This window comes from Podarcis cretensis (assembly GCF_951804945.1).
Source record: "Podarcis cretensis genome assembly, chromosome: 13".
In the NCBI taxonomy this organism is placed as follows: Eukaryota; Metazoa; Chordata; class Lepidosauria; order Squamata; family Lacertidae; genus Podarcis; species Podarcis cretensis.
In genome coordinates this window covers 2,870,988-2,895,202 of record NC_137182.1, presented here as the reverse complement: position 1 = coordinate 2,895,202, position 24,215 = coordinate 2,870,988, and the positions used below count along the sequence as shown (strand labels likewise).

Genomic DNA, 24,215 nt, shown 5'->3' with positions numbered 1-24,215 from the left:
TGTACTGCCGCCTGAAATTTCACCATATCTCCAATTTTAATCCACTTTTTAAAATAAAAGTTTTCCTGCAGAAACCCCCACTGAATGGATTGGCCTGAAATTTGCCAGGCTTAATCCACTCCGTTTGAAGAGGCAATTTTTCGATTTATAGTCAAGGAAGGGAGAGAGAGGGAGCTTCAGATTTAATGGATCAGATTGGGATGACTAGTGAATGGAATGGCAGAGTGGATCTGCATCAGAGGGGCTGCTTCCCAATGCTACTAAGGCAGCTTTTTGGCTCCCCCAGCAAATCTGTGATGAAACAAACACAGCTGCCCCCATTACATCTGGTTCAGCTCTCCTGTTTCTCTGGTGCTGCCTGGACTCTCCTCTCCTGCCTAGTCTGTCTGTGACAGCATCACTGCTGGGCCTTTGTGACATCAGCCCTGCTCACACCAAAGGCTTCAGCACTTTCACAAAATACCTTCGTTCGCTGTAATAGATGTATTGTATGAGTTACTGCACGGCTTCTGCCTTTTAACATTTAAAAACCTTTCTTCATCTAGTTGGGCCACCATATACATTGCACTTTCGAATCAAATACTATTCATCGGAGCCAAACAACCTCCATGAGGAATTCACAAGGTAGGAAGTGATTTTGAGTTGCAACCCAAACATCTGGAAAGGAAGGTAGAGTTGAAGATAAATTTGGGGTTGGTTTATTAACCAGGGTGGATAAAAATCAATGGTTTGTTGCTGGCTTTTTAAAAAACAAATGATGAAAAAAATGATTTTTAAAAAATTTAAATCGGATTTTTTAAAATGAAATGCTTTTGGGGGAAAAATCTTTCTAAAGATAGTTTTCTGTTTAAGTTACATTATAGTTCAAAGGCTATTCATCAGGAAATAAGGATTTGTTTCTAATTATGCAGCATGAGGCTTTACATGCGGTGTTTAAATTTTTTGGTAAATGAATTCCATTAATCCATTCACAATGTCTAACTCTTCCAGAGGCTTCTGTAAGATTATTTGGGGCAGTTTTTCTAACAAGAAGATATTATCACAGATGCTTGTTTTTGCAGCTCTCAAAAGTGTGAATTTGTGTCTGCAAAGATAACATGCCTTTTCTTCACAGGAAAAATGTTATAAAATAAACATACAGTGTTGAGGAGAAAACCTTAATCCCATTGTTCCTTTGCAAATTTATATACACAGAACCAAGCCCTTGCCTCTGAAAGGCTAAGTTCCAAGAGGTTCAGTGAATGGATTGTTTGGAGTGGAATTAGCTAAGTGTGAAGCAGTGAAAATGAAAGTGCAGCCTTGGGAGCAGAATATTCCACAAGTGTTGGGATCTTTGTGTATTAATTGTGCAAGTCAGTTGCATATCTGTGCACCTCAGACTTGAGGCAAGAGCTGAAGGCTCGTCAGGGCTGGCAGCCTCTTCCCAATCCCACTGGGTCCCAACAACTGCACTCACACCTAACTGTACAGAATAGGCACCTGAATGCAGAAGCAAATCCAAAGGGGTGGAAATAATAACTGGGATCTGGAAGTCCTTGAAGTGCTTGCAGGTCAACTAAGAAGAGTCCACTGCTTCCAGGCCCTTCTTCCCAGGGCTGGCCTGACATTCTCCAAACAATAAAGTCTCTCACCACATCAGTTAACAAACATGGATACATATGCTGTAATATTATTGTTTTAGTTAAATAAATTGTTTAAATAGTTATTAAGGAAATGATTATTTTTCTCCTTCCAATAAAGTGCAGGAGAAAAGTTGTCCAAATATAAACAGTTAAGTTATGAAACCTCACAGTAATTTCATAATTATGTATTTCTAATTGTATAACCAAATCAGTAATTTTTGATATAACTGTAAAAACTAATTAGAAAATTTATTATTCCAAAAATGAAACCTTCATCTGGTTGTAAATATTAAGATTATACCAGCAAGAATGAATCTTTCTGGAAAAAAATGATTTAAATAAAGTCTTACTGACTAGAGATTTAAATCATTATTTAAATTGTGATTTAAATCAATATGATTTAAATCAAATCCACCCTGTTATTAACAATGTTCTTTTTAATAGCATTATGTGCAGCTTTTGCCTAAATGTGTGTTAAGGGAGCTGCCACCAAGTACGGGATCTTTTGCATTCTTATTGAGTTTGGTGTCTGTAGGGACCATGTTCACGGAAAATTGACAGAATTTAGTAATGGTTAAAAAAATTCTGTGCTTAAGTGACTGTATCTTCAGAATATCAAGGACTGATTTTGTCTTAACTGTGGTTAAGCTTCATTCTAGTACCTTCTTTCTCCCTGGTTTATCTGTGACACTAGACTCCATGTTCATTAAACGTAGGCACTGGGAATAACTAGCCACTGCCAACAGCTAAGGAGGGCAGCTCTCAGATCTCCTTATCTTTCACACGGCTAAAGGATGCTGGGTCACTGTCTGTATCAAGAGAGTCTTATAAAGCAGCTGGTATCCAGTTTCTTATAAGATTTTGACTTATTCTTTCCTATATAGTCTCTGGAAAACACATGCAAGGTGATGTCTTGTCCTTCCTGCATTCGTAATTCTAAAACTGGAGGCTTAATTTTGTCAGAGGTTGGTTTGGATGGGATGGTGCTGTTGCATCTCATGGCAGGGAGCAAGGATCACACTTGTCAGGTAGGAAGGGTCCCTCTTTAAACAGATGGTGCTTTAGTTCATATCACACACTCGCTCTCATCTCCCCGAGAGAGGAAAATAACCTGACTGATGGGTTTTCTGTCTGTCTTCTCCAAAGACAGGTAATCCACCCCACCCTGGTCTGGAGTCCAAACCATGAGAGAAGCATCTAGGAGTGGCATTTTCAGGTCAGGTCATACAGTAGCATTCTCCCTACCTAGTTTCCTTGTGCCTTGACTTTTTCCTCACTAGTTCCATTATAGTACACTGAGATGTCTCCAAGGTTCTGGTTCCTTATAAGAAAACTTGGATACCTCTTGCCTTACCCAGCATCCCCTACTCCTGCAAAAGCTGTCAGGGTTTGAGAGTTGTCCTCTTGATTCACCTGGAATGTGAAGCCCCTGGCTCATCTCCTGTGAAAGGGTAGCAGCAGCTGGCATGGCTTGGTTGTTCACTCTTCTCTGAGGCCTAGCTAGCTAGAGTCTAAGTGGCCCAAACAGAAACCCACCTCTCCCTATTCACTTACCCAGAGACCCAGCAAGTGAGCAGGCAATGCAGCAGATGGTTGGACACAATCTCCTCTTTCCCCACCCTCGCCTGATGTGTACCTTCTTTTTCAGGAGTGTGGGTAAATATTTCTCACTTCTTCCTCAGAGCCTGGCTATGTGCGGTTTCTGGAAGAGAAGGGAGGGCCAGATTTGGCATAGCAGGCCTTTCCTTACTCTTCCTTTGACCAAGCCAGTAACTTCATTTTTGGATGAGTAGGGCAGAGTGGGAATGAGGAAAGAGCTGCAGTGCTATGTTCCTAAACCTGTCAAATTTGATGAACATTTAGCTTTAGGTATATGCAAGTTCCTAACGTTCTGTCACACTGTAGCACGACCAAAAAAAGCAGAGGAGTGAGAGGTGAGGAACTTCCAGATGTTGTTAGACTCCAACTTCAACCATCCTTAACCACTGACTATGCTGGCTGGGACTGGTGGGAGTTGGAGTCCCATGATATCTTAACAGCCACAGGTTCTCCATCCTTGAGCTTTGCCAATAAGAGTGGGCTCTGTCACCAATGACTGCCATTGAATTCTGTGGAGCAAAGTAAATAAACTGCTATCTGGGACACACCTGAAAGGTGGGGGTAAAGCCTGGGCCCTTGAAATACGGTACAGAGTCACTTTCTCTGCATGCAGATAACCTGTCACAGTGGCTGGCATTTCACTAGTCAAATGATGAAATAAATTGTGTGCTATTATGGTGAACTGGGGTTCTATAGTTGGACTTCACAGCTTTGGGGATACTGGAGGCTGCTGAATCTCCTCAACATCTGCTGGAGTAATAGGAAAGGGGTGCTTTCTTTTGGCCTAAAAGTTTATATAACTAATTCATACCTAACAAGGTCAGTAAGAAACATCCATGAGTGGAATAAGTTCTGGTTATGGTTCTTGTATGGAACATACAAATCTTCCAGAAGTCATGGAATGCAGGCAGTTCACACACTACTCTGAAATAATACATTTGGTTTTATTTGAAGTGCTTTTGGTGTGGGTATGAGAACTGTTGCTAGGACCTTTTTAAAAAGTTGTGATCCAAAAGGGTTTTATTGTTTCACAGGGTGGGGAACTCTTGGGAAACATGATTGATCTTTTTTCTTTTTCTTGTGTATTTGCTAGGTACCTGTTTGTATTACAGCTGCGGCAAGATGTTCTTTCGGGAAAGTACGTTCCTATTTTTCTTTTCGTATTTCTTGAACCCGAGTCCCGTTTTTCAGGAGGAGATGCTCAAAGTAAAGTGTATCAGTTGAAAGCTTAAACCTAATAAGAGGAAACTCAAATTCTTAATCACTCAAAGCACTATCATCACCTGACGTAACATTTCATTAAGTAATAAAATAAGGGTGGCTAATCTTTGTTCCTCCAGATGTTGCTGCATTCCAATGCCCATCACCCCTGATGTCCATGCAGATGGGCTGTCTGAGTCCAGCAACATCTGGGAGCCCTGAGTTAGTCCACCTATGCAAAAACACTTCAAGTCACTTGACAAGAGTGAAGAACCTGCTGTGGGACTCTGTCATTCTCAACAAGCATGGCCAATGATCAGGGGTGATGGGAACAGAAGACAAAAGTGTTCCATCTTCCTCTTCTGGTGTGTCTGTATGTGTCTATGTTAAGTACCTTCCCACACTCAGATGACACTAATCTGAGCTAAGATGAAAGGAAGGTTTGCACATCACTGCTCTGCATATTGGGGAGCGGGTGGCGCTGTGGTCTAAACCACTGAGCCTCTTGGGCTTGCTGATTGGTTGGCAGTTCGAATCCGCACGACGGGGTAAGCTCCTGTTGCTCTGTCCCAGCTCCTGCCAACCTAGCAGTTCAAAAGCACACTGGCACAATTAGATAAATAGGAACCGCTGCAGCGGGAAGGTCAACGGCTTTTCTGGGTGATCTGGTTTCCTTCATGGTGCCCCATTGCACCAGAAGCAGTTTAGTCCTGCTGGCCACATGATCTGGAAAGCTGTCTGTGGACAAATGCGGCTCGCTCGGCCTGAAAGCGAGATGAGAGCCGCAAGCCCATAGTTACTTTTGACTGGACTTAACCATTCAAGGGTCCTTTATCTTTTTTACCTTTATATTGGGGGGCTTGTTATTGTTATTGTTATTAATTTAATTTATATACTGCCCTATACCTGGAGGTCTCAGGGCGGTTGACAGAATAAAATCAAAATATAAACCAACAAAATACATAATCAAAATGAAAACAACAACCCAATAACTCCACCCCCAAAACCCACATTTGAAAGGACATAGGATCCTCACAACATTTAAAAGTATGGCAATGAACAAACCTGGACAAGGGCCTCTTGTTGGAAAGACCATGATCTCAGAAACGTCTGCAGCAATATTTATTGGCAGCCAAATTGGCTGAGTGCCTTTCTGATACAAAGACAAAAATAGCTTTGAAATAAGAGTGGAAGGGGGGAATTAGCTTTGGTTATTGAGCAGATGTAAGACTAGGGCTTCATCTTCTACAAGGGAAAAGCCTGTCCTCTTTGCTGAGTTTCATATTCTTTCTTCTGGGTGCTGTTTCCACTGATGCGCTTCCACCAGAACGTGGCTTGTCCACCCCAGGGCCACTGTGGCTTTCTGGATCAGCCTCTTGATCAGAGTCTGTGTTTGCATGGATGCATGGATGATAGAGCTTTATTTCAACAGCAAAGACTATATCATGAAGGCTATCTAATAATAATAGAAATATGTTTTTACTTCCATCTTTCCACTAAAAAAGCCCTCAAGCCAGCTTGCAAACACAGTTAATAAAATATAAAAATGCAAACAATAACTAAGATAAATTTGAAAACCATAAGAAAATACAAAAAAAGAAATGCAGGGAAAGAAGAGTCATGGCCAGTAAATATTAATTGCTATTACATGCTTAAGCAAACAGGACCAAATTATTCTGGCCTCTAAAAGGTGCTGTTGGTTTGCTTGGGGAAGGGCTATTGCCTGTCAGGGGCTGGACTCATGGGGGCCACCCCTTCCTCCTGAACCCTCTCGAGAACAGGAGAACAGTGAAGATTTAGAACTGTGGTTTGCAGGAGGACATACCGTAGTTCAGAGGCTGCAGAGGGGGAAAGCTGGGAAAAATTGGGAGGAACAACAGAAAGAAGAAACACAGGGGCAGAGACAGCTGACAGGCTCCGTGTCTTTGGAGAGCATTCCTGAGCCGCCCTCTCCCAGGACTAGAAAGCTCAAGGGCAGAAAGCTCAGCTTAGCCGGCACAGGAATGACACAGGATAAGAGAGACGGAGGGGGTTGGGCTTTACTTGGAGCAACTCCATTATAGAATAAGAATATAGAATATAGAATACATTCCTTTGTCTCTCTCTGTGAATACGGAATACATCACGTGGTAAGGACTCTTTGTGTTTATCTGCTTTTTGGCTGCCACCGGGGAAGGGACAAGATTCCCTGAACCTTGATGTTGCCAGAGGAAAGGTATGCTTTCTGGAAGCCGTGCCCCTGCCAACTGTTTGAAGGAGGTAGCAGCTTGGCAAGAGCCTCAGATGAAGATCTGAGTTGACAGACCAGTTCAAGGGAGGAGAAAGCAGTTGTAGAGTGCAAGTGAAACTTTGTCTCTCTGTGTTACGGTCAACATGAATAGCAGATGTCATCCCAAATGGAGCCTTTACTACAAGTCTCTGCTCCAAAATGTATTTTTGAAAAGGAAGTGATACCTTTAAAAAAAGCCAGTGGAAGTTTAACTGGCTTCAACCTGTATCTGATAAAAGTGGAGAGTTTTGCAGAGTGATTCTGAGTGTATTTATTCCCATTCTGCCCTGCATGCAATCCTAAGAAAGTCTATTCAGAAGCAAATCCTGCTGAATTCAGTGGGAATTACTCCTAGGCAAGTATGTTTAGGATTGCAGTGCACCTTTCTCCCTTGTAAGAGCTCATTCATATTTCCTTTGCTCCACGTTTCTAGGCACAGGGCCAGGCTTTCCAGGTCTGTGTCTGAGGGGTTTTGGTGTTTTTCTGGTCCCTGCGCTTTCCCCAGGAAAACCCACGCTTTACCACTTAATTGGAGCAAATGGCAATTTGGTTTTCTGCCGTTTGTTCTGATTCAGTGGCAAAATGCAGTTTTGCCAGTGGACAGCTTGGACCTGTGACTAGAAAGCATTGATGAGCCCCAGGTGCTAAGGATTGCAGCCTTGGTCAACAAGAGAGAGCCTTTCTCTGTAGAGTCCTTGGGGGAAAGTTTATCTTTCGTCATGAGCTTTTGAAAGGGACCCTTTTTGACTGGTTAATTGTTACATGGAGTGTGTAAAATCCTTTGAGTGACTTCCTTCTTGCTCATGGAAATAAAGTAACATGCTATATTTGCAGCTAATAGTAAGTATTTCACCTTTCGTTTCGAAAGGGCATGAGAAAATGTTCAAATATATAAAAGGATGTCACATAGAGGAGGGAGAAAGTTTGTTTTCTTCTGCTCCAGAGAAGCGGACACGGAGCAATGGTTCCAAACTACAAGAAAGAAGATTCCACCTAAACATTAGGAAGAACTTCCTGACAGTAAGAGCTGTTTGACAGTGGAATTGGCTGCCAAGAAGTGTGGTGGAGTCTCCTTCTTTGGAGGTCTTTAAGCAGAGACTTGACAACCATATGTCAGGAGTGCTCTGATGGTGTTTCCTGCTTGGCAGGGGGTTGGACTCGATGGCCCTTGTGGTCTCTTCCAATTCTATGATTCTATGAGAAGCTCTTACAAGCTAAGATTAGGCTTGGCAGTGGTTACACTGTTATGCATGTAATTATTTGGTGTGGGGGCAGGGGATGTCTGAATAACTGGTGTAATAGGAGTTTGCTCTGTTTCCATAGAAGGGAAACATGAATCAGGGACCATTAAGTGGGCTTGGCAAGGCACCCTCACTTCTGATCTGCTAAGTGCAGAATGGGAAAATGGCAAGGCTTGTACCTGCTGTTTAACTAAGCTTGGCTCTACAAGGGTGGTAAATCTGTCTCTGAGTTGTACCCCTCATGTGGCCAAATGATTCTCTACACAGAGCAGTTTCCTGCACATAGAAAATTAGCTTATGGAGACGGCAAGGCCAAAAACTTGCCCCCTTGAATACTAGTTTTCTGTGTGCACAAAGTGGTAATACCCAAGCATAGAGTTAGCACCTCACAAGGTAGTGGAAGGGACGGGGGTGTTGCATGCTCTGGCAGCCACAGCCAAGGCCAGCCAAAAATTATTTATTTAAGCATTTCCATACTCCATGGATATGGAGTTCATGGATATGGCATTTTAACATTGCAGGAGAATTCATAAAAGGTTTTTAAAAATGGTTTCACTTGTAACTACTGTAATTGGATTGTGTATCAAATTGTTTGCAGTTGGCCACCTTGAATGTCATTTAAGAGAAATAATATGAAATATTTTAATTAATAAATAATAATGTTGAGTTTAATTGATGGAGGGGAGGGGGGCTTCTTTGTGAGGGATTATTGTTGTTTACTGAAATATCTGTATCTTTCTTTACAGATTGAAATGCCCTTATGAAACAGCTGTAGAACTCGCTGCTTTGTGTCTCCAAGGTATGTCCCAGTGTTGGTTGCTCATTCACATATGGCTGCCAAAGGCCACGTGTCAGAGCTATGGTGGTGCCTGGAACTGCCGCAGACAGAGTAGACCTACATACTGCCTGTTTGAACTTTACTTGAACTGAACTTTAAGGGGGGGGGGGAGTAATAGGCTCCGTAGTTCTTGTCTTCCAAGAGAAGGCAGTCTTTCTCTTTCCCAGTAGCCTTTGCCTGTCTGAAAGTCTGATGGAAACTCTTCTGCAGCCTGTGAAAACTCTACCATGGTTGCACATTAATTGCTGACAGGGGACTGACAGCTAAAACTCATTTATGTATGTATGTATGTATGTATGTATGTATGTATGTATGTATGTTAGGTTTCAGTTCCTGTCCCAAATCGCTAACCATGTTTCTATGAAATAATGCTTTCACAGAAATAGTAAATGACTCGGTTGTAATACTTAAATTTGTTCATTTGAAATAATCTGAATTGGCTAAGTGGAAACAAGAGAGGAGAATATATATATATATATATATATATATATATATATATGTGTGTGTGTGTGTGTGTGTGTGTGTGTGTGTGTGTAGGGGACGCAGGTGGCGCTGTGGGTTAAAGCCTCAGCGCCTAGGACTTGCCGATCGAAAGGTCGGCGGTTCGAATCCCTGCGGCGGGGTGCGCTCCCGCTGCTCGGTCCCAGCGCCTGCCAACCTAGCAGTTCGAAAGCACCTCCGGGTGCAAGTAGATAAATAGGGACCGCTTACCAGCGGGAAGGTAAACGGCGTTTCCGTGTGCGGCTCTGGCTCGCCAGAGCAGCGATGTCACGCTGGCCACGTGACCCGGAAGTGTCTCCGGACAGCGCTGGCCCCTGGCCTCTTAAGTGAGATGTGCGCACAACCCCAGAGTCTGTCAAGACTGGCCCGTACGGGCAGGGGTACCTTTACCTTTACCTACAGTGAGGGAGGAAAGTATTTGATCCCCTGCTAAATTTGCCCATTTGCCCTCTGATGAAGAAATGACCAGTCCATAACTTTAATGGTCATCATCATCATTAATCTTTATTACGGTCCAGAGACCCAACAAATCATTACAAAGCAATACACAATTCATACAGCCTACCTCCAGGTTAAACAAGCATTTTGTTTAGAATATAGGGAAACTTTAATGGTAGGTTTATTGTAGCTGTGAGAGACAGAGTAACAACAGGAAAACCCCCCAGAAACCCAGAAGACAAAGTCAGAGAGTGATGTGCAGTATGATGGGTGAAATAAGTATTTGATCCCCTATCAACCAGCCAGATGTCATGCTACTTGGTATCTTCACTGTATGTAATGAACTTAGATTAGAAGCACCTTCTGTAAGGGAGAGGTCTTACCTGTAATCCCTTTTGTACCTGTACAAAAGACACCTGTCGACAGAAGCAATCAATCCACCAGATTCCAAAGTAGCCATCATGAGCAAGACCAAAGAGCTGTCCAAGGATGTCAGGGACAAGATTGTAGACCTGCCCAAGGTTGGACTGGGCTACAGGACTATAACCAAAGCAGCTTGGTGAGAAGGTGGCAACAGTTGGTACAATAATTTGCAAACAGAAGAATCACAAAATAACTGTCAACCTCCCTCGGTCTGGGGCTCCATGCAAGATCTCATCTCGTGGAGTTGCAATGATCAGGAGAATGGTGATGAAGCAGCCCAGAACTTCATGGGGGGAACTTGTCGATGATCTCAGGGCAGCTGGGACCATAGTCACCATGAAAACAGTTGGTAACACATTACGCCGTGAAGGACAGAGATCTTGCAGAGCCCGCAAGGTCCCCTTGCTCAAGACAGCACATGTACAGGCCCGTCTGCAGTTTGCCAATGCACATCTGAATGACCCAGAGGAGAACTGGGTGAAAGTGTTGTGGTCAGATGAGACCAAAGTCGAGCTCTTTGGCATCAACTCAACTCGCCATGTTTGGAGGAGGAGGAATGCTGCCTACGACCCCAAGAACCCCATCCCCACCGTCAAACATGGAGGGGGACATATTATGCTTTGGGGGTGTTTTTCTGCTAAGGGGACAGGACACCTTCACCGCATCGAAGGGACGAAGGACGGGACCATGTATCGTCAAATCTTGGGTGAGCACCTCCTTCCCTCAGCCAAGGCATTGAAAATGGGTCGAGGATGGGTATTCCAGCATGACAATGACCCAAAACGCATGGCCAAGGCAACAAAGGAGTGGCTCAAGAAGAAGCACAATAAGGTCCTGGAGTGGCCTAGCCAGTCTCCAAACCTTAATCCCATCGAAAATCAGTGGAGGGAGCTGAAGGTTCGAAATCTTACTGACTTGGAGAGGATCTGCAAAGAGGAGTGGGACAAAATACCTCCTGAGATGTGTGCAAACCTGGTGGCCACCTACAAGAAATGTCTGACCTCTGTAATTGCCAACAAGGGTTTTGCCACCAAGTACTAAGTCATCTTTTGCAAAGGGATCAAATACTTATTTCACTCATTATAATGCACATCAATCTCTGACCTTTGTCTTCTGGGTTCCTGTTGTTATTCTGTCTCTCACAACTACAATAAACCTACCTTTAAAATTATGGACTGGTCATTTCTTCGTCAGAGGGCAAATGGGCAAATTTATAGCAAGGATCAAATACTTCCCCCCCCCTCACTGTACAATGCCAATATCTGTTGGGATAAAGAATGAATCTTGCTACCAAGGAAATTAAGAAATGATCTGTTCATAAAATACAGTTGTTCTAGAGATCTTTCAAATAAGAGAAATATGTGATGTTCTTCACATAGTTGCTCTTTTACATTCTCTCCCCGCCTCTTGAAAAGAGATCCGTTTGCGTATATTGGATATAAATCCTGGGTCCAGCAAGCTTCCCAGCGCAGCTCCGTATCCCTGGAAGCTCTGAGCTGGCCTAGCAGAGTAATGCAGCAGTCCTGAGTCCGTGTAAGAAAGGGATAAATCAAGTCCAAAAGACAGATCGGTTCTTATCTCTAGAAGCGTTTATTTACAAGCCATAAATCAGTCTTTTTCCCGTCAGGAACTTCCGCCATTCCAAAGGCATTCCTCCGTGCTTCCAAAAAGCACACAGACACAGCCTGTCCGTTGAGCTGTGTCTCTCAGCGTCTCTCGGTAGAACTGAAAGTAACTCTCACAGACAAAGCCTATGACGTCCGGCCCTGCCCTCCCAGATGCAGGGCACCACGGAGTTTTAACCCAGTCTGTTCCAAACTCCACAATCCGTGCATTCAAAAAATGTGTAAAGTAGGCCACCCAGACACGCCCAGCACAGCACCCAGCAGGGGCGCCCCTTGGCACCTGTGCATTTGGTACACAGCTCTTTCGTACAAGGGGGTGGGATCCAAATCAACTCGTGTGTGCAAGGTTGAATGCTCAGCTGGTGTGACTTGGCTCCTGGGCACAAGCAGCAGGGAGCCTGGTGACTGAGAGCAAAGCTGCTCCCTCCCTTAGCATTTGAGGGATGTTCTTCCTTAGGGCAAGAGGTTGTTCCGCTTAATCTAATGGCTTTTTTCCAGTGAAATTATTTATTTTATATATGCTCTTAATACTCATAATAAATCCAGGAGTACCCAGTGAATTTGTGTTACAAATCTGAGTAATACCTTTTCCCACAGACCAGAATATCTATATGCTAACTTTCTCTGTTGCTTATTGCTCTCTTGCTCTGAATTTGTTTAAGCTGGAAAACTTAAATGGAGGTGTTTTCTAATAACGTCATAGCTTGGAAAAGATAGTAGTGTTTATAATCTACTTCGATGTGATATCTTATTTGGAATTTCCAACTTTTGACAGCTGAGCTTGGCGAATGTGAGCTCCCTGAACACACTCCAGAACTTGTTTCAGAATTCCTATTTACTCCTAATCAAACTGAAGCAATGGAATTTGAAATCTTTCAGAAGTGGAAAGAATTCAGGTATGGTGGGAAGATACCTGATTTTATCTGCAATTTAGCATGTGATGAGAGAGAGAGAGAAAGAGAGAGACCAGCAAAGAAGTGAATTGAGCTCTGTCAGAACTGGCCCCACCACTATCACTGGAGAAACGAGAAGCGGCTGCAGTTTCTGCTTCCAGCAAGATCACGCCAGTGCCTTCAACTGTGCAACCCCAATAAGCAAGGCTGTGGCGGAGGGGCGGTGACGAAGATGGCACCTTCCCATTTTGCCTCAGGTGGTGAAACGGGATGGGCCATCCCTGCCAGGAGGGAGAGGGACAAGGTGGTGGGGAGGTCAGTGTGGTGCGGGCACACTGGCAAAGCCAATTTGGTGCTAGTGTTCCCACACTCATCTCCCCACCGCTTGGTCCACCTCCTGCCCAGCAAATGGGAAGGTGTTGCTACAGCTCCATCCCACTAGATAAACAGCTTCTGGTCTCTGTAGTAAGACATACAAAGGGCTTGTCCACACCTCCGCTTGTCCCATGCCTAGAAAGCATGGGTCTGCTTGACCCACGGTTTTCTGCTTGACCCACACTTTCTACGCCCGAGTCCAAGCCTCCCCCCCCTTGCTCCTCTCCTTTCCCAGGGAAAACATGCTCTTTAGCTCTAAATCAGAGCAAATGTCAATCTGGGAAAATACTAGAATTGCCATTTGCTCTGACTGAGAGCTAAAGAGCAGTTTCTCCCAATGGAAAGCATCGGGACCAGAGGAAGTGTGAATAAACCCAAAACTGAATCCCTAAGGCTTGGTGGAGGGAAAGAAGCAATACTTCTGATTACGAACTGTTTTTCTCCCTTTCCTTTTCCTAGGGGAAAGAGCCCAGCACAGGCAGAAATGTGCTACTTGAACAAAGCCAAATGGCTAGAAATGTATGGGGTGGATATGCATGTGGTGAAGGTAAGAGAGCTCCCTGCAGTTTCTTTAGGGAACGAGGGCGGGAACGAGGTTCGCCTTGTGGCTCTAAGACATTGGGCTTAAAAGAACCTTTTTTCACCTGTTTCACTTTCTGAATGTGCATCTTGCAGATGATTTTTTGTGTTTGATATAACATCATTTGTTTGCTTGTAGGGAAGAGATGGCTGTGACTATGCTCTTGGGTTGACACCAACAGGGATCTTGATCTTTGAAGGGGCAAACAAAATAGGTTTGTTTTTTTGGTGAGTAATTCCTACTTACACTTACTGTTATTCAATACTAATCTCTCCCCACCCCCTAAAAAAAGGGAGAGATTGACACACACCCCGGCTCTTCAGATTAGCATGATAATAATAAAACAGCATTTGTATATAAATATGTTACATCATGTTTTGTTTCTCTTGAGAATTAACCGTTTACGTCATCTGTCTTCTATGTGACCAGGCCTAAAATCACTAAAATGGACTTCAAAAAGAGCAAGCTGACCCTTGTGGTGGTCGAAGATGATGATCAGGTAAGGAACCCAACTTAGCAATATCCAGAGTCCCAGGAGTTCAGCAGTTGACCCTGAGAGATTCAGCACATTGACAGTCCAAGCTTTCTTTCTGTGACATTGGTTGGCAAGCTGATTGCATGAAAACTTACAAGGCTTCCATTTTTTGTCTTTCAGGGTAGAGAGCAAGAGCACACATTTGTTTTCAGATTAGACAATGCTAAAACGTGCAAGCATCTCTGGAAATGTGCAGTGGAGCACCATGCCTTCTTTCGGTTGCGCACACCTGCAAACAGTAAATCTAGCCGGTCAGATTTTATCAGGCTGGGATCCCGCTTTCGATTCAGGTACCTAGTTGCATATGCACCCTTGCAAATAAGGCCACAGAAGCTGCTAAGTCACAAAAATTTGGCTTGTTTGTGTGCTTGTTTTAACAGGAGTCTCTCTCCTGCCAGACACATTGGCAGTCTTGGATAAGTAGGAATGGTGTCTGGTTCCTTCTAGCAATTGGAGAGGGTGAGCCTGAGTAGGGGAGCGCTCCGGAGGTCCTGGAGGTCTTGGCTTCGCTTCTGCTTCGCAAGGCAGCTCTTTGCACATATTCTGAGGACTCTTTTGAGGATGAGGTTTTTGTATTCTGGTAATTTAGGGTGGCGCTGTGGGTTAAAGCCTCAGCGCCTAGGGCTTGCCGATCGAAAGGTCGGCGGTTCGAATCCCTGCGGCGGGGTGCGCTCCCGCTGCTCGGTCCCAGCGCCTGCCAACCTAGCAGTTCGAAAGCACCTCCGGGTGCAAGTAGATAAATAGGGACCGCTTACCAGCGGGAAGGTAAACGGTGTTTCCGTGTGCGGCTCTGGCTCGCCAGATGCAGCTTTGTCACGCTGGCCACGTGACCCGGAAGTGTCTCCGGACAGCGCTGGCCCCTGGCCTCTTAAGTGAGATGGGCGCACAACCCCAGAGTCTGTCAAGACTGGCCCGTACGGGCAGGGGTACCTTTACCTTTAATTTAGGGTTGCAGGACAGGCACCCCGCCCATGTATACACCTATACTCAAAAATCTGCGCTGGGTGCTAATTTGTTACTAGGCCAAGTTCATGCTATTGCTATTGTTCTGTCCAGTTTTGGGTCCAGTTTTCTTAAGGTTGCCTTTCCCCATATGAGCCCATTCGAATCATTTTAGCTGTGGAACTTGTACTTTTACAAGTGACACATGATGTCCATTCTGCATTTGTGAGGTGTTGTTCCTTTACTGTAGCAGCAGCTGTATCCTTGACAGGTGTCACTCACAGTATGATAAGCAGGCTTATGCAGAATTAATTGGTCAGTTGAGACTCCAATGATATATCCACTTAAGATTTCTGAAACTGGCTGATAGCCATAATTGTAGCTATATTGATTGCTCTGAAGTGCCCTTGTTGTCTTTAATTTTCTTGGGGAAAGAGATGATTTATGAAGCCACAAATAAATGTAAAATACAGCTGTACTAAGCTAAAGTCTTGGTTTTGCATACAGCATTTATATGACTGTAGGTTTTGTGTTTTGAGGATGGGAGCTGTTAGTGAAGTAAACTAAGGCTGAAAACCTATGCCCTCTCACCTGGAGGAAAACATTGTTGAACTTGCTGGGACTTGCTTCCAAGTAGATTATATAGAAATGCACTGTAAGTCTTCGTTACTTCTTATTTTTTTAAGTGGTCGAACAGAATACCAGGCAACACGTGGATCCAGACTACGCAGAGCCAGTACCTTTGAAAGGAGGCCCAGCAAGCGATACCCATCCCGAAGGCATTCAACTTTCAAAGGTTAGAATTTGCAGCGAACTTGCATGCCATATTCATTAAGCAAATTGCTTAACTAAAATTAGAGTTTATTTTCTCCATTGCATCTCACATACCATAATGGCTTTGTTTCATCACACCATGAAGAAGTGCAAGGGGATGTCCTAAAACAAAGATCCCCTTCCACTTTGTAGTGCTCCTGTTTGCTAGTTTGTTCTTAAATCTCCCCTCCCAATTATATTTTGTTCATTTTGTTTTGTTTCTGTCAGTTTCCTTTCCCGCACTCATTATTTTTCTAGTTTATTGCTTCTCTGAAGCACTTGAAAAGCCCCAAGGTACTTCTCTGTATGTTGTTCATCAAATATAACAGAGGCCTTAAAGAAGTCGACAACACCTACAGTTATGAAGAAGCAGCACTCATGAGACAGACCATAGTTTAGCATGATGAGAGCAAGGCACAGCAAGCCGCCTTCTCCTCCCCTCTTCTCGCACACCTACGAGGAAGAGCTCAGATTATTTCAGTTCTAATTTCCATTAACTACAGTTCAGTATGACACTGGAACCCTAAATTGTGGGTAATGTTAGCTATGGCTTGTTTAAACAAGTCAACTTCATAACCCCTGGTTTGAAGTTTGTTTCAAACGAACCATAGCTAAGATTCATGTTGTGTCTGGATTGAGTGACACAACAAGTTGTGATTAATCTAAGTTGGAAGTGGAAGCTTCTGAACTTCTTGTGGTCTCACCAGAGGATATGAGTGAAGGGCGGAACACAAGTCAGAGGCTCTCTGCAGCTTTTTCTTGTCATGCTAACCTATGGCATAACGTAACATCTGGACACCACCAACGTCTTTTGAAGGTGGACCCCAAGCATAGCTGCATTAGCTTTTTGGTACAATCTTCAGTCACAGAACCTCCTTTTCACCCACAAAAGTGGGCTGTACATTAAATTTCCTTTATGTGCCTAGGTTGGGAAGTACAGAGAGGAGAGTTCAGTTGTAGATGTCTCATTCATCTCCACCCTGTTTTCATGAGTAGGAGTTGGGTGGAGAGGAGACCATGGGGGCTGTACATGAAAACTTAGGGCAGACAGACCTACTTATTCCCCCTTCTGTCACTTGCTGCCCCTTATGTAATGCTGGAATGTTATCCTGTATAAAAAACAGAGGGTTGTTTTTTTTTTCAAAAGTAGTGATGTTTACCCCTGCTTTTCTGTGCCCTCTCTTAGCAAGCAACACTCTCAAAGCACCCCAGATTTGGTAAGTGTGAGCCATCTTTCACATTAATTATTTGGTTTGGCGTCTGCTATCCAAGCTGCCCCTAGATTAAATGTACTGGAAACCTCCTAGTGCAGGAACTCCTAATATGTCCCATTAAGGGATCAGAATAGGTACAGAAAACATTTTACAAGCAGTGATGCTCCTCATCTCTTAACTCAGAATACAGGCATGATGTTCCTGAGCACTTAATTTGTGGTTCAGAAGCAGGCGGCAGGATCATGTGCTTCTCCAGTGTTTGAATCTTCCCTCCCCAACATTCAAAACTGATTTGAACCATTGCAACTGAATTCAGTTGGGAATTGTTTATGCTGTAAACTGTCTTTGGATCCTTGCGGATGTTCCATCTGCCCCAGAAGTTTCACTTCACGAGGTTGAGGGACAGGTGGCAATATGCTGTTGGAAGGAGAATGGAGCACACCTTCATGTTGGTCAGCTGCGTGAGAGGGATTGAAGAGGGGAGATGCAGGCAATATTTTGCAAAAGCACCTCCTCACGTTGCAGTCTCTTGAGCTGCCATTCTAATAGCTACACTACTTAAAACATAATTCAAACCTGCTCGCTAAGATCTTAAAGGCATTCCCCCCTTGCGTTAGCTTGCCTTGTTCATTAATAAGATAAGCTTCTGTGTTACACTTTATGAGAACTATGCAAAAATAATAATATCATTTTTGTTTTAGCACTAAAAATAACCAAGAAGTCCATAACTATCAGGTAAGAGGAATACTGAATTCTTATTTTTCTGTTACCTTAGTTATAGCACCAACAGTGTCATGATCAAAGTGACTTGCTTGCTTGCCTAGCCTTGTGAATATTTTTGGTGTGCTAATGTCATATGCCTTTCATATGTTTGTATGTTTGTGAAGTATGTTGGCTAAAGGTGAAGCTGTATCTGAAAGCTGGAATTCAAGGGGATTTCTTTAAAAAAGAAAATTAGAAAGTTTGATTAAGATTAAATTTATGTTTCAAATCTATGCATTGTACACATACACTTATTAGAGAGCAATGACTAAGTGAGATTATAAGATTTCACCTGTGAAATGTGTGAAAACACTTAAATAAATCAAAATCACTTGGAGGATGCTGTCAGTCTACCAGTTGTGTGGTTCCATTTTGGACGCAGTGGCGTTACACAACAGATGTACATAAACCCAAGTACTCAGAAAAATGAGAAGTGACAAATGGTCACAGCAGCCTAGTGAGATAGATGGCCGACCAGATCTCTAGCCACAAAAGTAGTATCAGTGTCTCATTTAGAGTATTGCAACAATTCAGAAGTATGCTTCTAGACCCAGGAATGTGTGGTATAAGAGTGGTGTCACTTTCAGCAAAGAATTTATTTCAGACTGGATTGATACATACAGCATAAGGGAACTGTGAGGAGGCGGAATGCCTGTACTATTTCAGATTACAGGAGAGGGAATCGCTTTGTTAAAAATGCCTGTCCACCACTGCAAATATAAAACTAGCACAGAAGAAAGAAATATTCTTGCCTAATTCCCCTACTACTATATCCAGTTGTAGGGAAGCCTTTTATTTATTTATTTTGCATTCAAAACATGATCACCCAGAGTCTGAAGTGATACAGTTCATTCTCAGATCTCGGGACTCCCCACTTTACTCCTAGTGAAGGGCACACTTGGGACGTTTCTGAAGTTGCAAAGGCTACATGTGAAGAGGAACCTCAAAAGTCAAAGTACGGTATTTTTCGCACCATAGGATGCACCGGACAATAGGACGCACCTTGTTTTAGAGGGGGGAGAACAAGAAAAAAAAATCTCCCCCTCTCTGCCCAGCACCCCTTCAGCGAAGCGGCAGGAGGCGCTGCGCAGAGAGGGGGAGAATTTCCCCCCTCTTGTTTTCCCCCTCTAAAACAAGGTGCCGTTTAAGGTGCGTTCAGTCGCCTTCAGGCGGCTACCTTGGAAGCCTGGAGAACGAGAGGGGTCGGTGCGCACCGACCCCTCTCACTCTGCAGGCTTCAGGTTCCTTTCGACCTGCTCTTTGGGGCTGGCAGAGGGAAGCCCACCACCAGCCCCAAAGAGCAGGTCGGGGAGCAGCGGAAAGGCGCGCAGCAGAGAGGCTGCTGCCATAGCGGTGCGTCACCTCTCCAGCCGGGAGAGGGTCGCGGGGCTATGGCGTCTTCGCTCCATAGGACGCACACACATTTCCCCTTCATTTTTGAACGGGAAAAAGTGCGTCCTATAGAGCAAAAAATACAGTGAACTTCTGAATGTGTTTTTGCTCAGAATTGGAATCAATATTTGCCTTATAGGCAACTATAAAGTTCTCTGCCAGTGTGTAAGCAGTTTCAGTACGTTCCTTCCTTCCTTCCTTCCTTCCTTCCTTCCTTCCTTCCTTCCTTCCTTCCTAAAAGGCTGCTGTGGAATTTTTAACCTATGTAAGTGAGATTACAAATTCTCTTCAGTAACCTAGGTTCATATTTTATTTCCAGCTTCCGTATCACCCAAATACGCACCCTGGCCAATCACACTGGCACCCACACCCTCCTGTAAATCTAAGGTAAGTGATTGCTTGTGCAGATGTTGTAAAAGTTATTCAGTCTACGGGGGGGGGGGGAATGATCTCACTAGTTGGGAAACAGGACCGTGTGTTTTATGTGTGCACAACATGTTGCTCCTAATCTGGTGTCACCCGGGGGCTAAGCATATGATGAGCACAGTGCCAGGAAATCCTCAGCTCATCTATGATCTCACTGTATGAGAATAGGCAAACCACTATTCTCATTTTCAGCCATCATTTGCAGTACCAGCACCTCAATAATTCTAGCCTGTCTTGAAGGTAAGGATTGCAAAGATAATGTATATAGTTTGAATACTGGGGAAGAAAGGCTATTTGAGAAAGAGGGGATGTGAAGGAATTTTTCACAGAGGCACCTGTGATTTTGGAGATGGCAGAAACAAAACTTGGCTGTATATTTGGGTTTACCCAAGCCTGCAGAATTACACATAGCTAAAATAAAAAAAGAGAAATTGGTAGACTATGAAATCTGAAATCTGTGATATGGGAATGGTGCATAACACAACCCTCTCATCACCCTTCTTATTGGATGCCAAGAGTGGAGAAGTCCATAACGTGAGGACATAGCATGGGTTGGTACACATTAATGCTTGGGGGGGGGGTTGCTGCTCAGGCCCAGGGGGGCAGATGAGGCTTCACACTGCAAGCATTTTTGCCTCACTGAAAAACATCCTTGAGCACTGCCAATACCTCATTTACCTAGCTGGAGGAATGACTGCTGTGTGAGTGTATGTGCAGTAAGCAGCTTACTGTGCAAATATAAAATTTGCTTCTCTGGCCCCACCCAACACTGGCACTTGACCCGCAGAAGGGAATTTTGCTCCCAGGCTGAAATTTTAAAAAATGCAATATGGCTTATGAGAAATCAGAATTTGAGACGCAACATTGCAGAGAGAAAGTTGCTGTCAAAATCATATAATCATTTTAAAAACAAACGGGTTTTTTAAAAATAAAAATAAAAATTGAAGCTGGATCTAGTAAAGATTTTTATGCCCATCAAAGAATGGGACATTTTTATTTAAAAAGAATCCTGATTCTCTGGGACAGTTATTGATAGAGAAAACTATTATAAAATTAAACAGCATGGACAATCTATTACCTAGTTAGGATCAGAGAAGGGAAATGATGGCACAAATAATTCAGAAGATGGTTAATGAGATTTTTTCAATTAAAATGAGAGCCTAAAACTTCCTTAGTCTTATTGAATATCGTTAAAACTACCATTGGCTGGACAAACAAGAACCAGTGTTATATATAAATAAATTATGGAAGGCAGATTTTTTTAAAAAAATTCTAGTACTGATTTTTTTTCTTTAAATGGGTCAATTTGAGAGAGCTACATTTTCAGCCTTGGAGTAGCTCACTATGCTTACAGCCTTTTAGAGTTCATCAAAAAATACAAAATGAACCTGGTGTAAATGAAATGGGTATGATATTGTATACAGATTTTGGCTGCAGAGTTCTCCTGTTTCTGGGAGGGTACCCCACAGGCCATTGGGTGTTTTGGATCATTCTCTCAATGGGAGGAGGGAGAGGTCACAGAATAGGGAGGCAGGTCTGAGTTTGGGAGCCCCCCCCCCAGCCATTGTAGAAACCTTGTCTTAGCACCATCAGACCTACAACATCAGTGGAGGCAAAAAAGGAGGCACATTGGTGGAAAGTAAGGGTGTCATACCTGAAACGGGGGGAGCTGGTGTATGAAATGGAAATAATGGAAGTTTCATAAAAAATGAACCCTGGAAAAAAGGGGGGTGCTGCCCTGCCCTCTGTTTTTCTCTATTCTTCTCAACTTTTACCAGTCTAAAAGTGTTGGTAGAGATGTATTGTGTAGTGAATTATATTTTCTATGTTTTAGTGTTTTGTCTAAATGTGGGGTGGGGTGGGGTTGTTATGTCTTAATGTTTTTATAGAATTAAGTAATAAAAACAAAAAGGAGTCCCACATTCAGCTAGCATTTCCACATTACCCATAATGCCCACATAGAGCAGTGCACATGATTTCAGTACATTTTCAGTGTACAACTAACCCGTTTTTATATTAATGTGCAGCTCTCAAGTGTTGAAAATTCCTTAGGGCTGTTTCATCATTTTTCTTCATGGAGCACATCTCTGAGATAAATCTGGTGAACAGCTTCTAAGTGGTCTACTTGAGGCAGAATAAACACTCGTGTGCCACTTTGCAAGTGTCTGTGTCTGCAGTTCCATGCTTACACATGTAGGGGAAAGCACGGCACATAATCCTCCAGGGGGAAAGTTCTGCACAGCCTGCATTGCACAGATGGACAATGAGTTTCTCCCATTCATTGAAGTGGGACTTAGTGAACTTTCTAGAGGATTGTACTCCATCTGTGGTTTCAGTTCTTCATTCCCCACTTGGGTTTCCCCCCTGCTAATATTTTCCACCCATATAGTTCCCCACTGTTGTCTCATTTTCCATGTATGTGATCAGCTCATTTATTTTGTCATTCATAACTGTGTTTTTCCTTTTTGCTTCTCATTCACCATCACTCTGCATATGCTTCAGGCCACCCTATCAGGATGACAGGCTCTGTTGGAAACAATCCCCAAATGGAGAGGACAGCAATTTGTGGTATATTCAGGACCAGAACCAGAAGAACTTAGTTGGGATCCAGAGCCTGTTATATCAGGATAAGCTCATGACAACTCTTTGAGAAAGAACCATCTCTCACCGCTTTATGCATCATCTCACATACTCATTGCATTCCAAATAAGTTTTTAAAATGGTGTCATAATCCATAGAACAGAAGGTGTAGTAGACAAAGACTTGCAAGCTGTAGTTCCATTACTTTGGAAAAAGCTAAGAAATATGCCCAAAATTCTGGAATTTTGCAGGTAGTTTATAAAACTGTCATTATTTTTTGACTACTGTAGCCTTTTAATTTTTGTTTTGTTTCATTTACACACAGTTGCAGCTGTTCTGTGGTTTCATTTATGAATAAAATCCAGCAATGATAGTCTTTTGCTTTTTTTCTTTTGAGTTATACTGAAATCAGGAGTCAATATAATTGTAGTTATTAAATATGACTTAATGGCCAGTGATAAAGGGATCCAGATGACTAATAATGAAATGCTTTTAAAAATTCTGTTTATCCCTGAAACAAATAGGTTTTTGCACCATGTTAACAATTATACAAAAATCACTAGAGCTTATATATATATATTTATATAGCGCATCTGACTCTTTGGATTTTATTGATCAGCTTATAAAGTAATGAACGGGTGTTAAGATGGTGCCTTAATAACTGGTGGTGCTGTCTTTCAGTAGACTTGTGTTTTTAGATGAAAGAAAAACAGCTGAAAGAAAAACCACCTTAGCCTGCTGATGCTTCTGGTGCTACTCCTTCTCTGTCCCAAATTTGTTTGGCCTACGTGTTCAGTAATCCCAGGCTCACACATTCCATTCCAATCACGGTTCCTGTCTGTAGTCATTAATTTTTGCATTGGTTTGTGTGAGGAGCAGAGAGAGGCCCAATCCTGAGCTCATCATGCAAGGACATTAGCTGTCTGAATGCATCCCAAGATTTTGGTTCTAAAAGATAGTTTAGACCTATGTATTTTGACATGAGATATGGATAAACAAGTTCAGCTTCTACAGTTGGATATACATTCTTTATCTACACACTCAGGTTCCTTAAACAAGACAGGCTAAACTTGTGATAGTTTTGGTTTTCTTGAATATGGAGATAACAGTGCCAGCTTTGGTTCACGTGTTGATTTGGCCTTCAAGCTGTGATCTTTTGAAATTGATTGAAATAAGGAATATCTTGCTATTTGGGGGATATTTTAAAGTGCTAGTGTTGTTCATATGATTTTACAGAATCTTTATAAATGAGGGTAAGTCTACTTCTCCTCCAGAGCAAATACATGATAGTTTAATTTTTTTAATTTAAAGTACGTTTACAAATGCAATTACATTTGTTTTGATCTTTGTATGTGCTGAGTACAAAAAATAAATATGAATATTTTCTGTTGTCTTTGCATTTTTTATATTCTGGACATGTTTTTAGTCTTCAGACTAGGAAGACTGCATACACCCACAGTACATTTGTTATACATTTTAGTTTTTAGAAAAAACAGGGTTATTGTTCTTATGGTTACTACATGCACACAAAGTGGCTTGGAAATAGGTTGGGAGATATATTCAGCAAACAGGAAACAGGTCCAGTCTTCTAAAGAAAACACACACAATTGGGAGTGTCCAAATTAAGATTTTTCAAGGATTGCCTAGGAACTGTCTTTGTGAAAATGGCATGCAAAAGGCTTCACTCAGGGAAGAGTGCATTTCCTGCAATCCAGTGTTGCTAGCAAATGCCATGCCTGCTGTCATTCCACCAGAGTGGGGTTAGGGCAACCTAAGGGAGGAGTAGAGCTGAGCTTGGTTCTCCTGGGCTAGTTCTCAGATTGTAAACAGTATCTGAGCTTTACCACATTAGACTGCAGTCAGAGGGCTTTGTACAAGCTGAGGAAAACTCCTACACGTGCATCCCAGGGGAAAGGGTTTCAGCCCAGCCTGGTTTGCCCGTTTTCA

The 24,215-nt window shown here is 42.9% G+C and overlaps 1 protein-coding gene across 6 annotated transcripts in view; it reads left to right on the top strand.

The window, feature by feature from the left end:
* Positions 1–24,215, top strand: part of EPB41L4B (erythrocyte membrane protein band 4.1 like 4B) — a 138,805-nt gene that overhangs the window by 49,818 nt on the left and 64,772 nt on the right. For 5 of the 6 annotated variants that reach the window (XM_079949450.1, XM_079949451.1, XM_079949452.1 and 2 more), the window contains exons 4-15: positions 546–624; positions 4,315–4,359; positions 8,678–8,730; positions 12,532–12,652; positions 13,484–13,571; positions 13,743–13,831; positions 14,034–14,103; positions 14,260–14,429; positions 15,768–15,877; positions 17,081–17,111; positions 17,810–17,843; positions 19,582–19,649. In XM_079949450.1, coding sequence (XP_079805576.1) covers positions 546–624; positions 4,315–4,359; positions 8,678–8,730; positions 12,532–12,652; positions 13,484–13,571; positions 13,743–13,831; positions 14,034–14,103; positions 14,260–14,429; positions 15,768–15,877; positions 17,081–17,111; positions 17,810–17,843; positions 19,582–19,649 — 958 coding nt within the window. Of the gene's footprint in view, positions 1–545; positions 625–4,314; positions 4,360–8,677; positions 8,731–12,531; positions 12,653–13,483; positions 13,572–13,742; positions 13,832–14,033; positions 14,104–14,259; positions 14,430–15,767; positions 15,878–17,080; positions 17,112–17,809; positions 17,844–19,581; positions 19,650–22,190; positions 23,655–24,215 lie in introns of those variants that run through there. The other variant, XM_079949455.1, reaches the window with a different exon arrangement.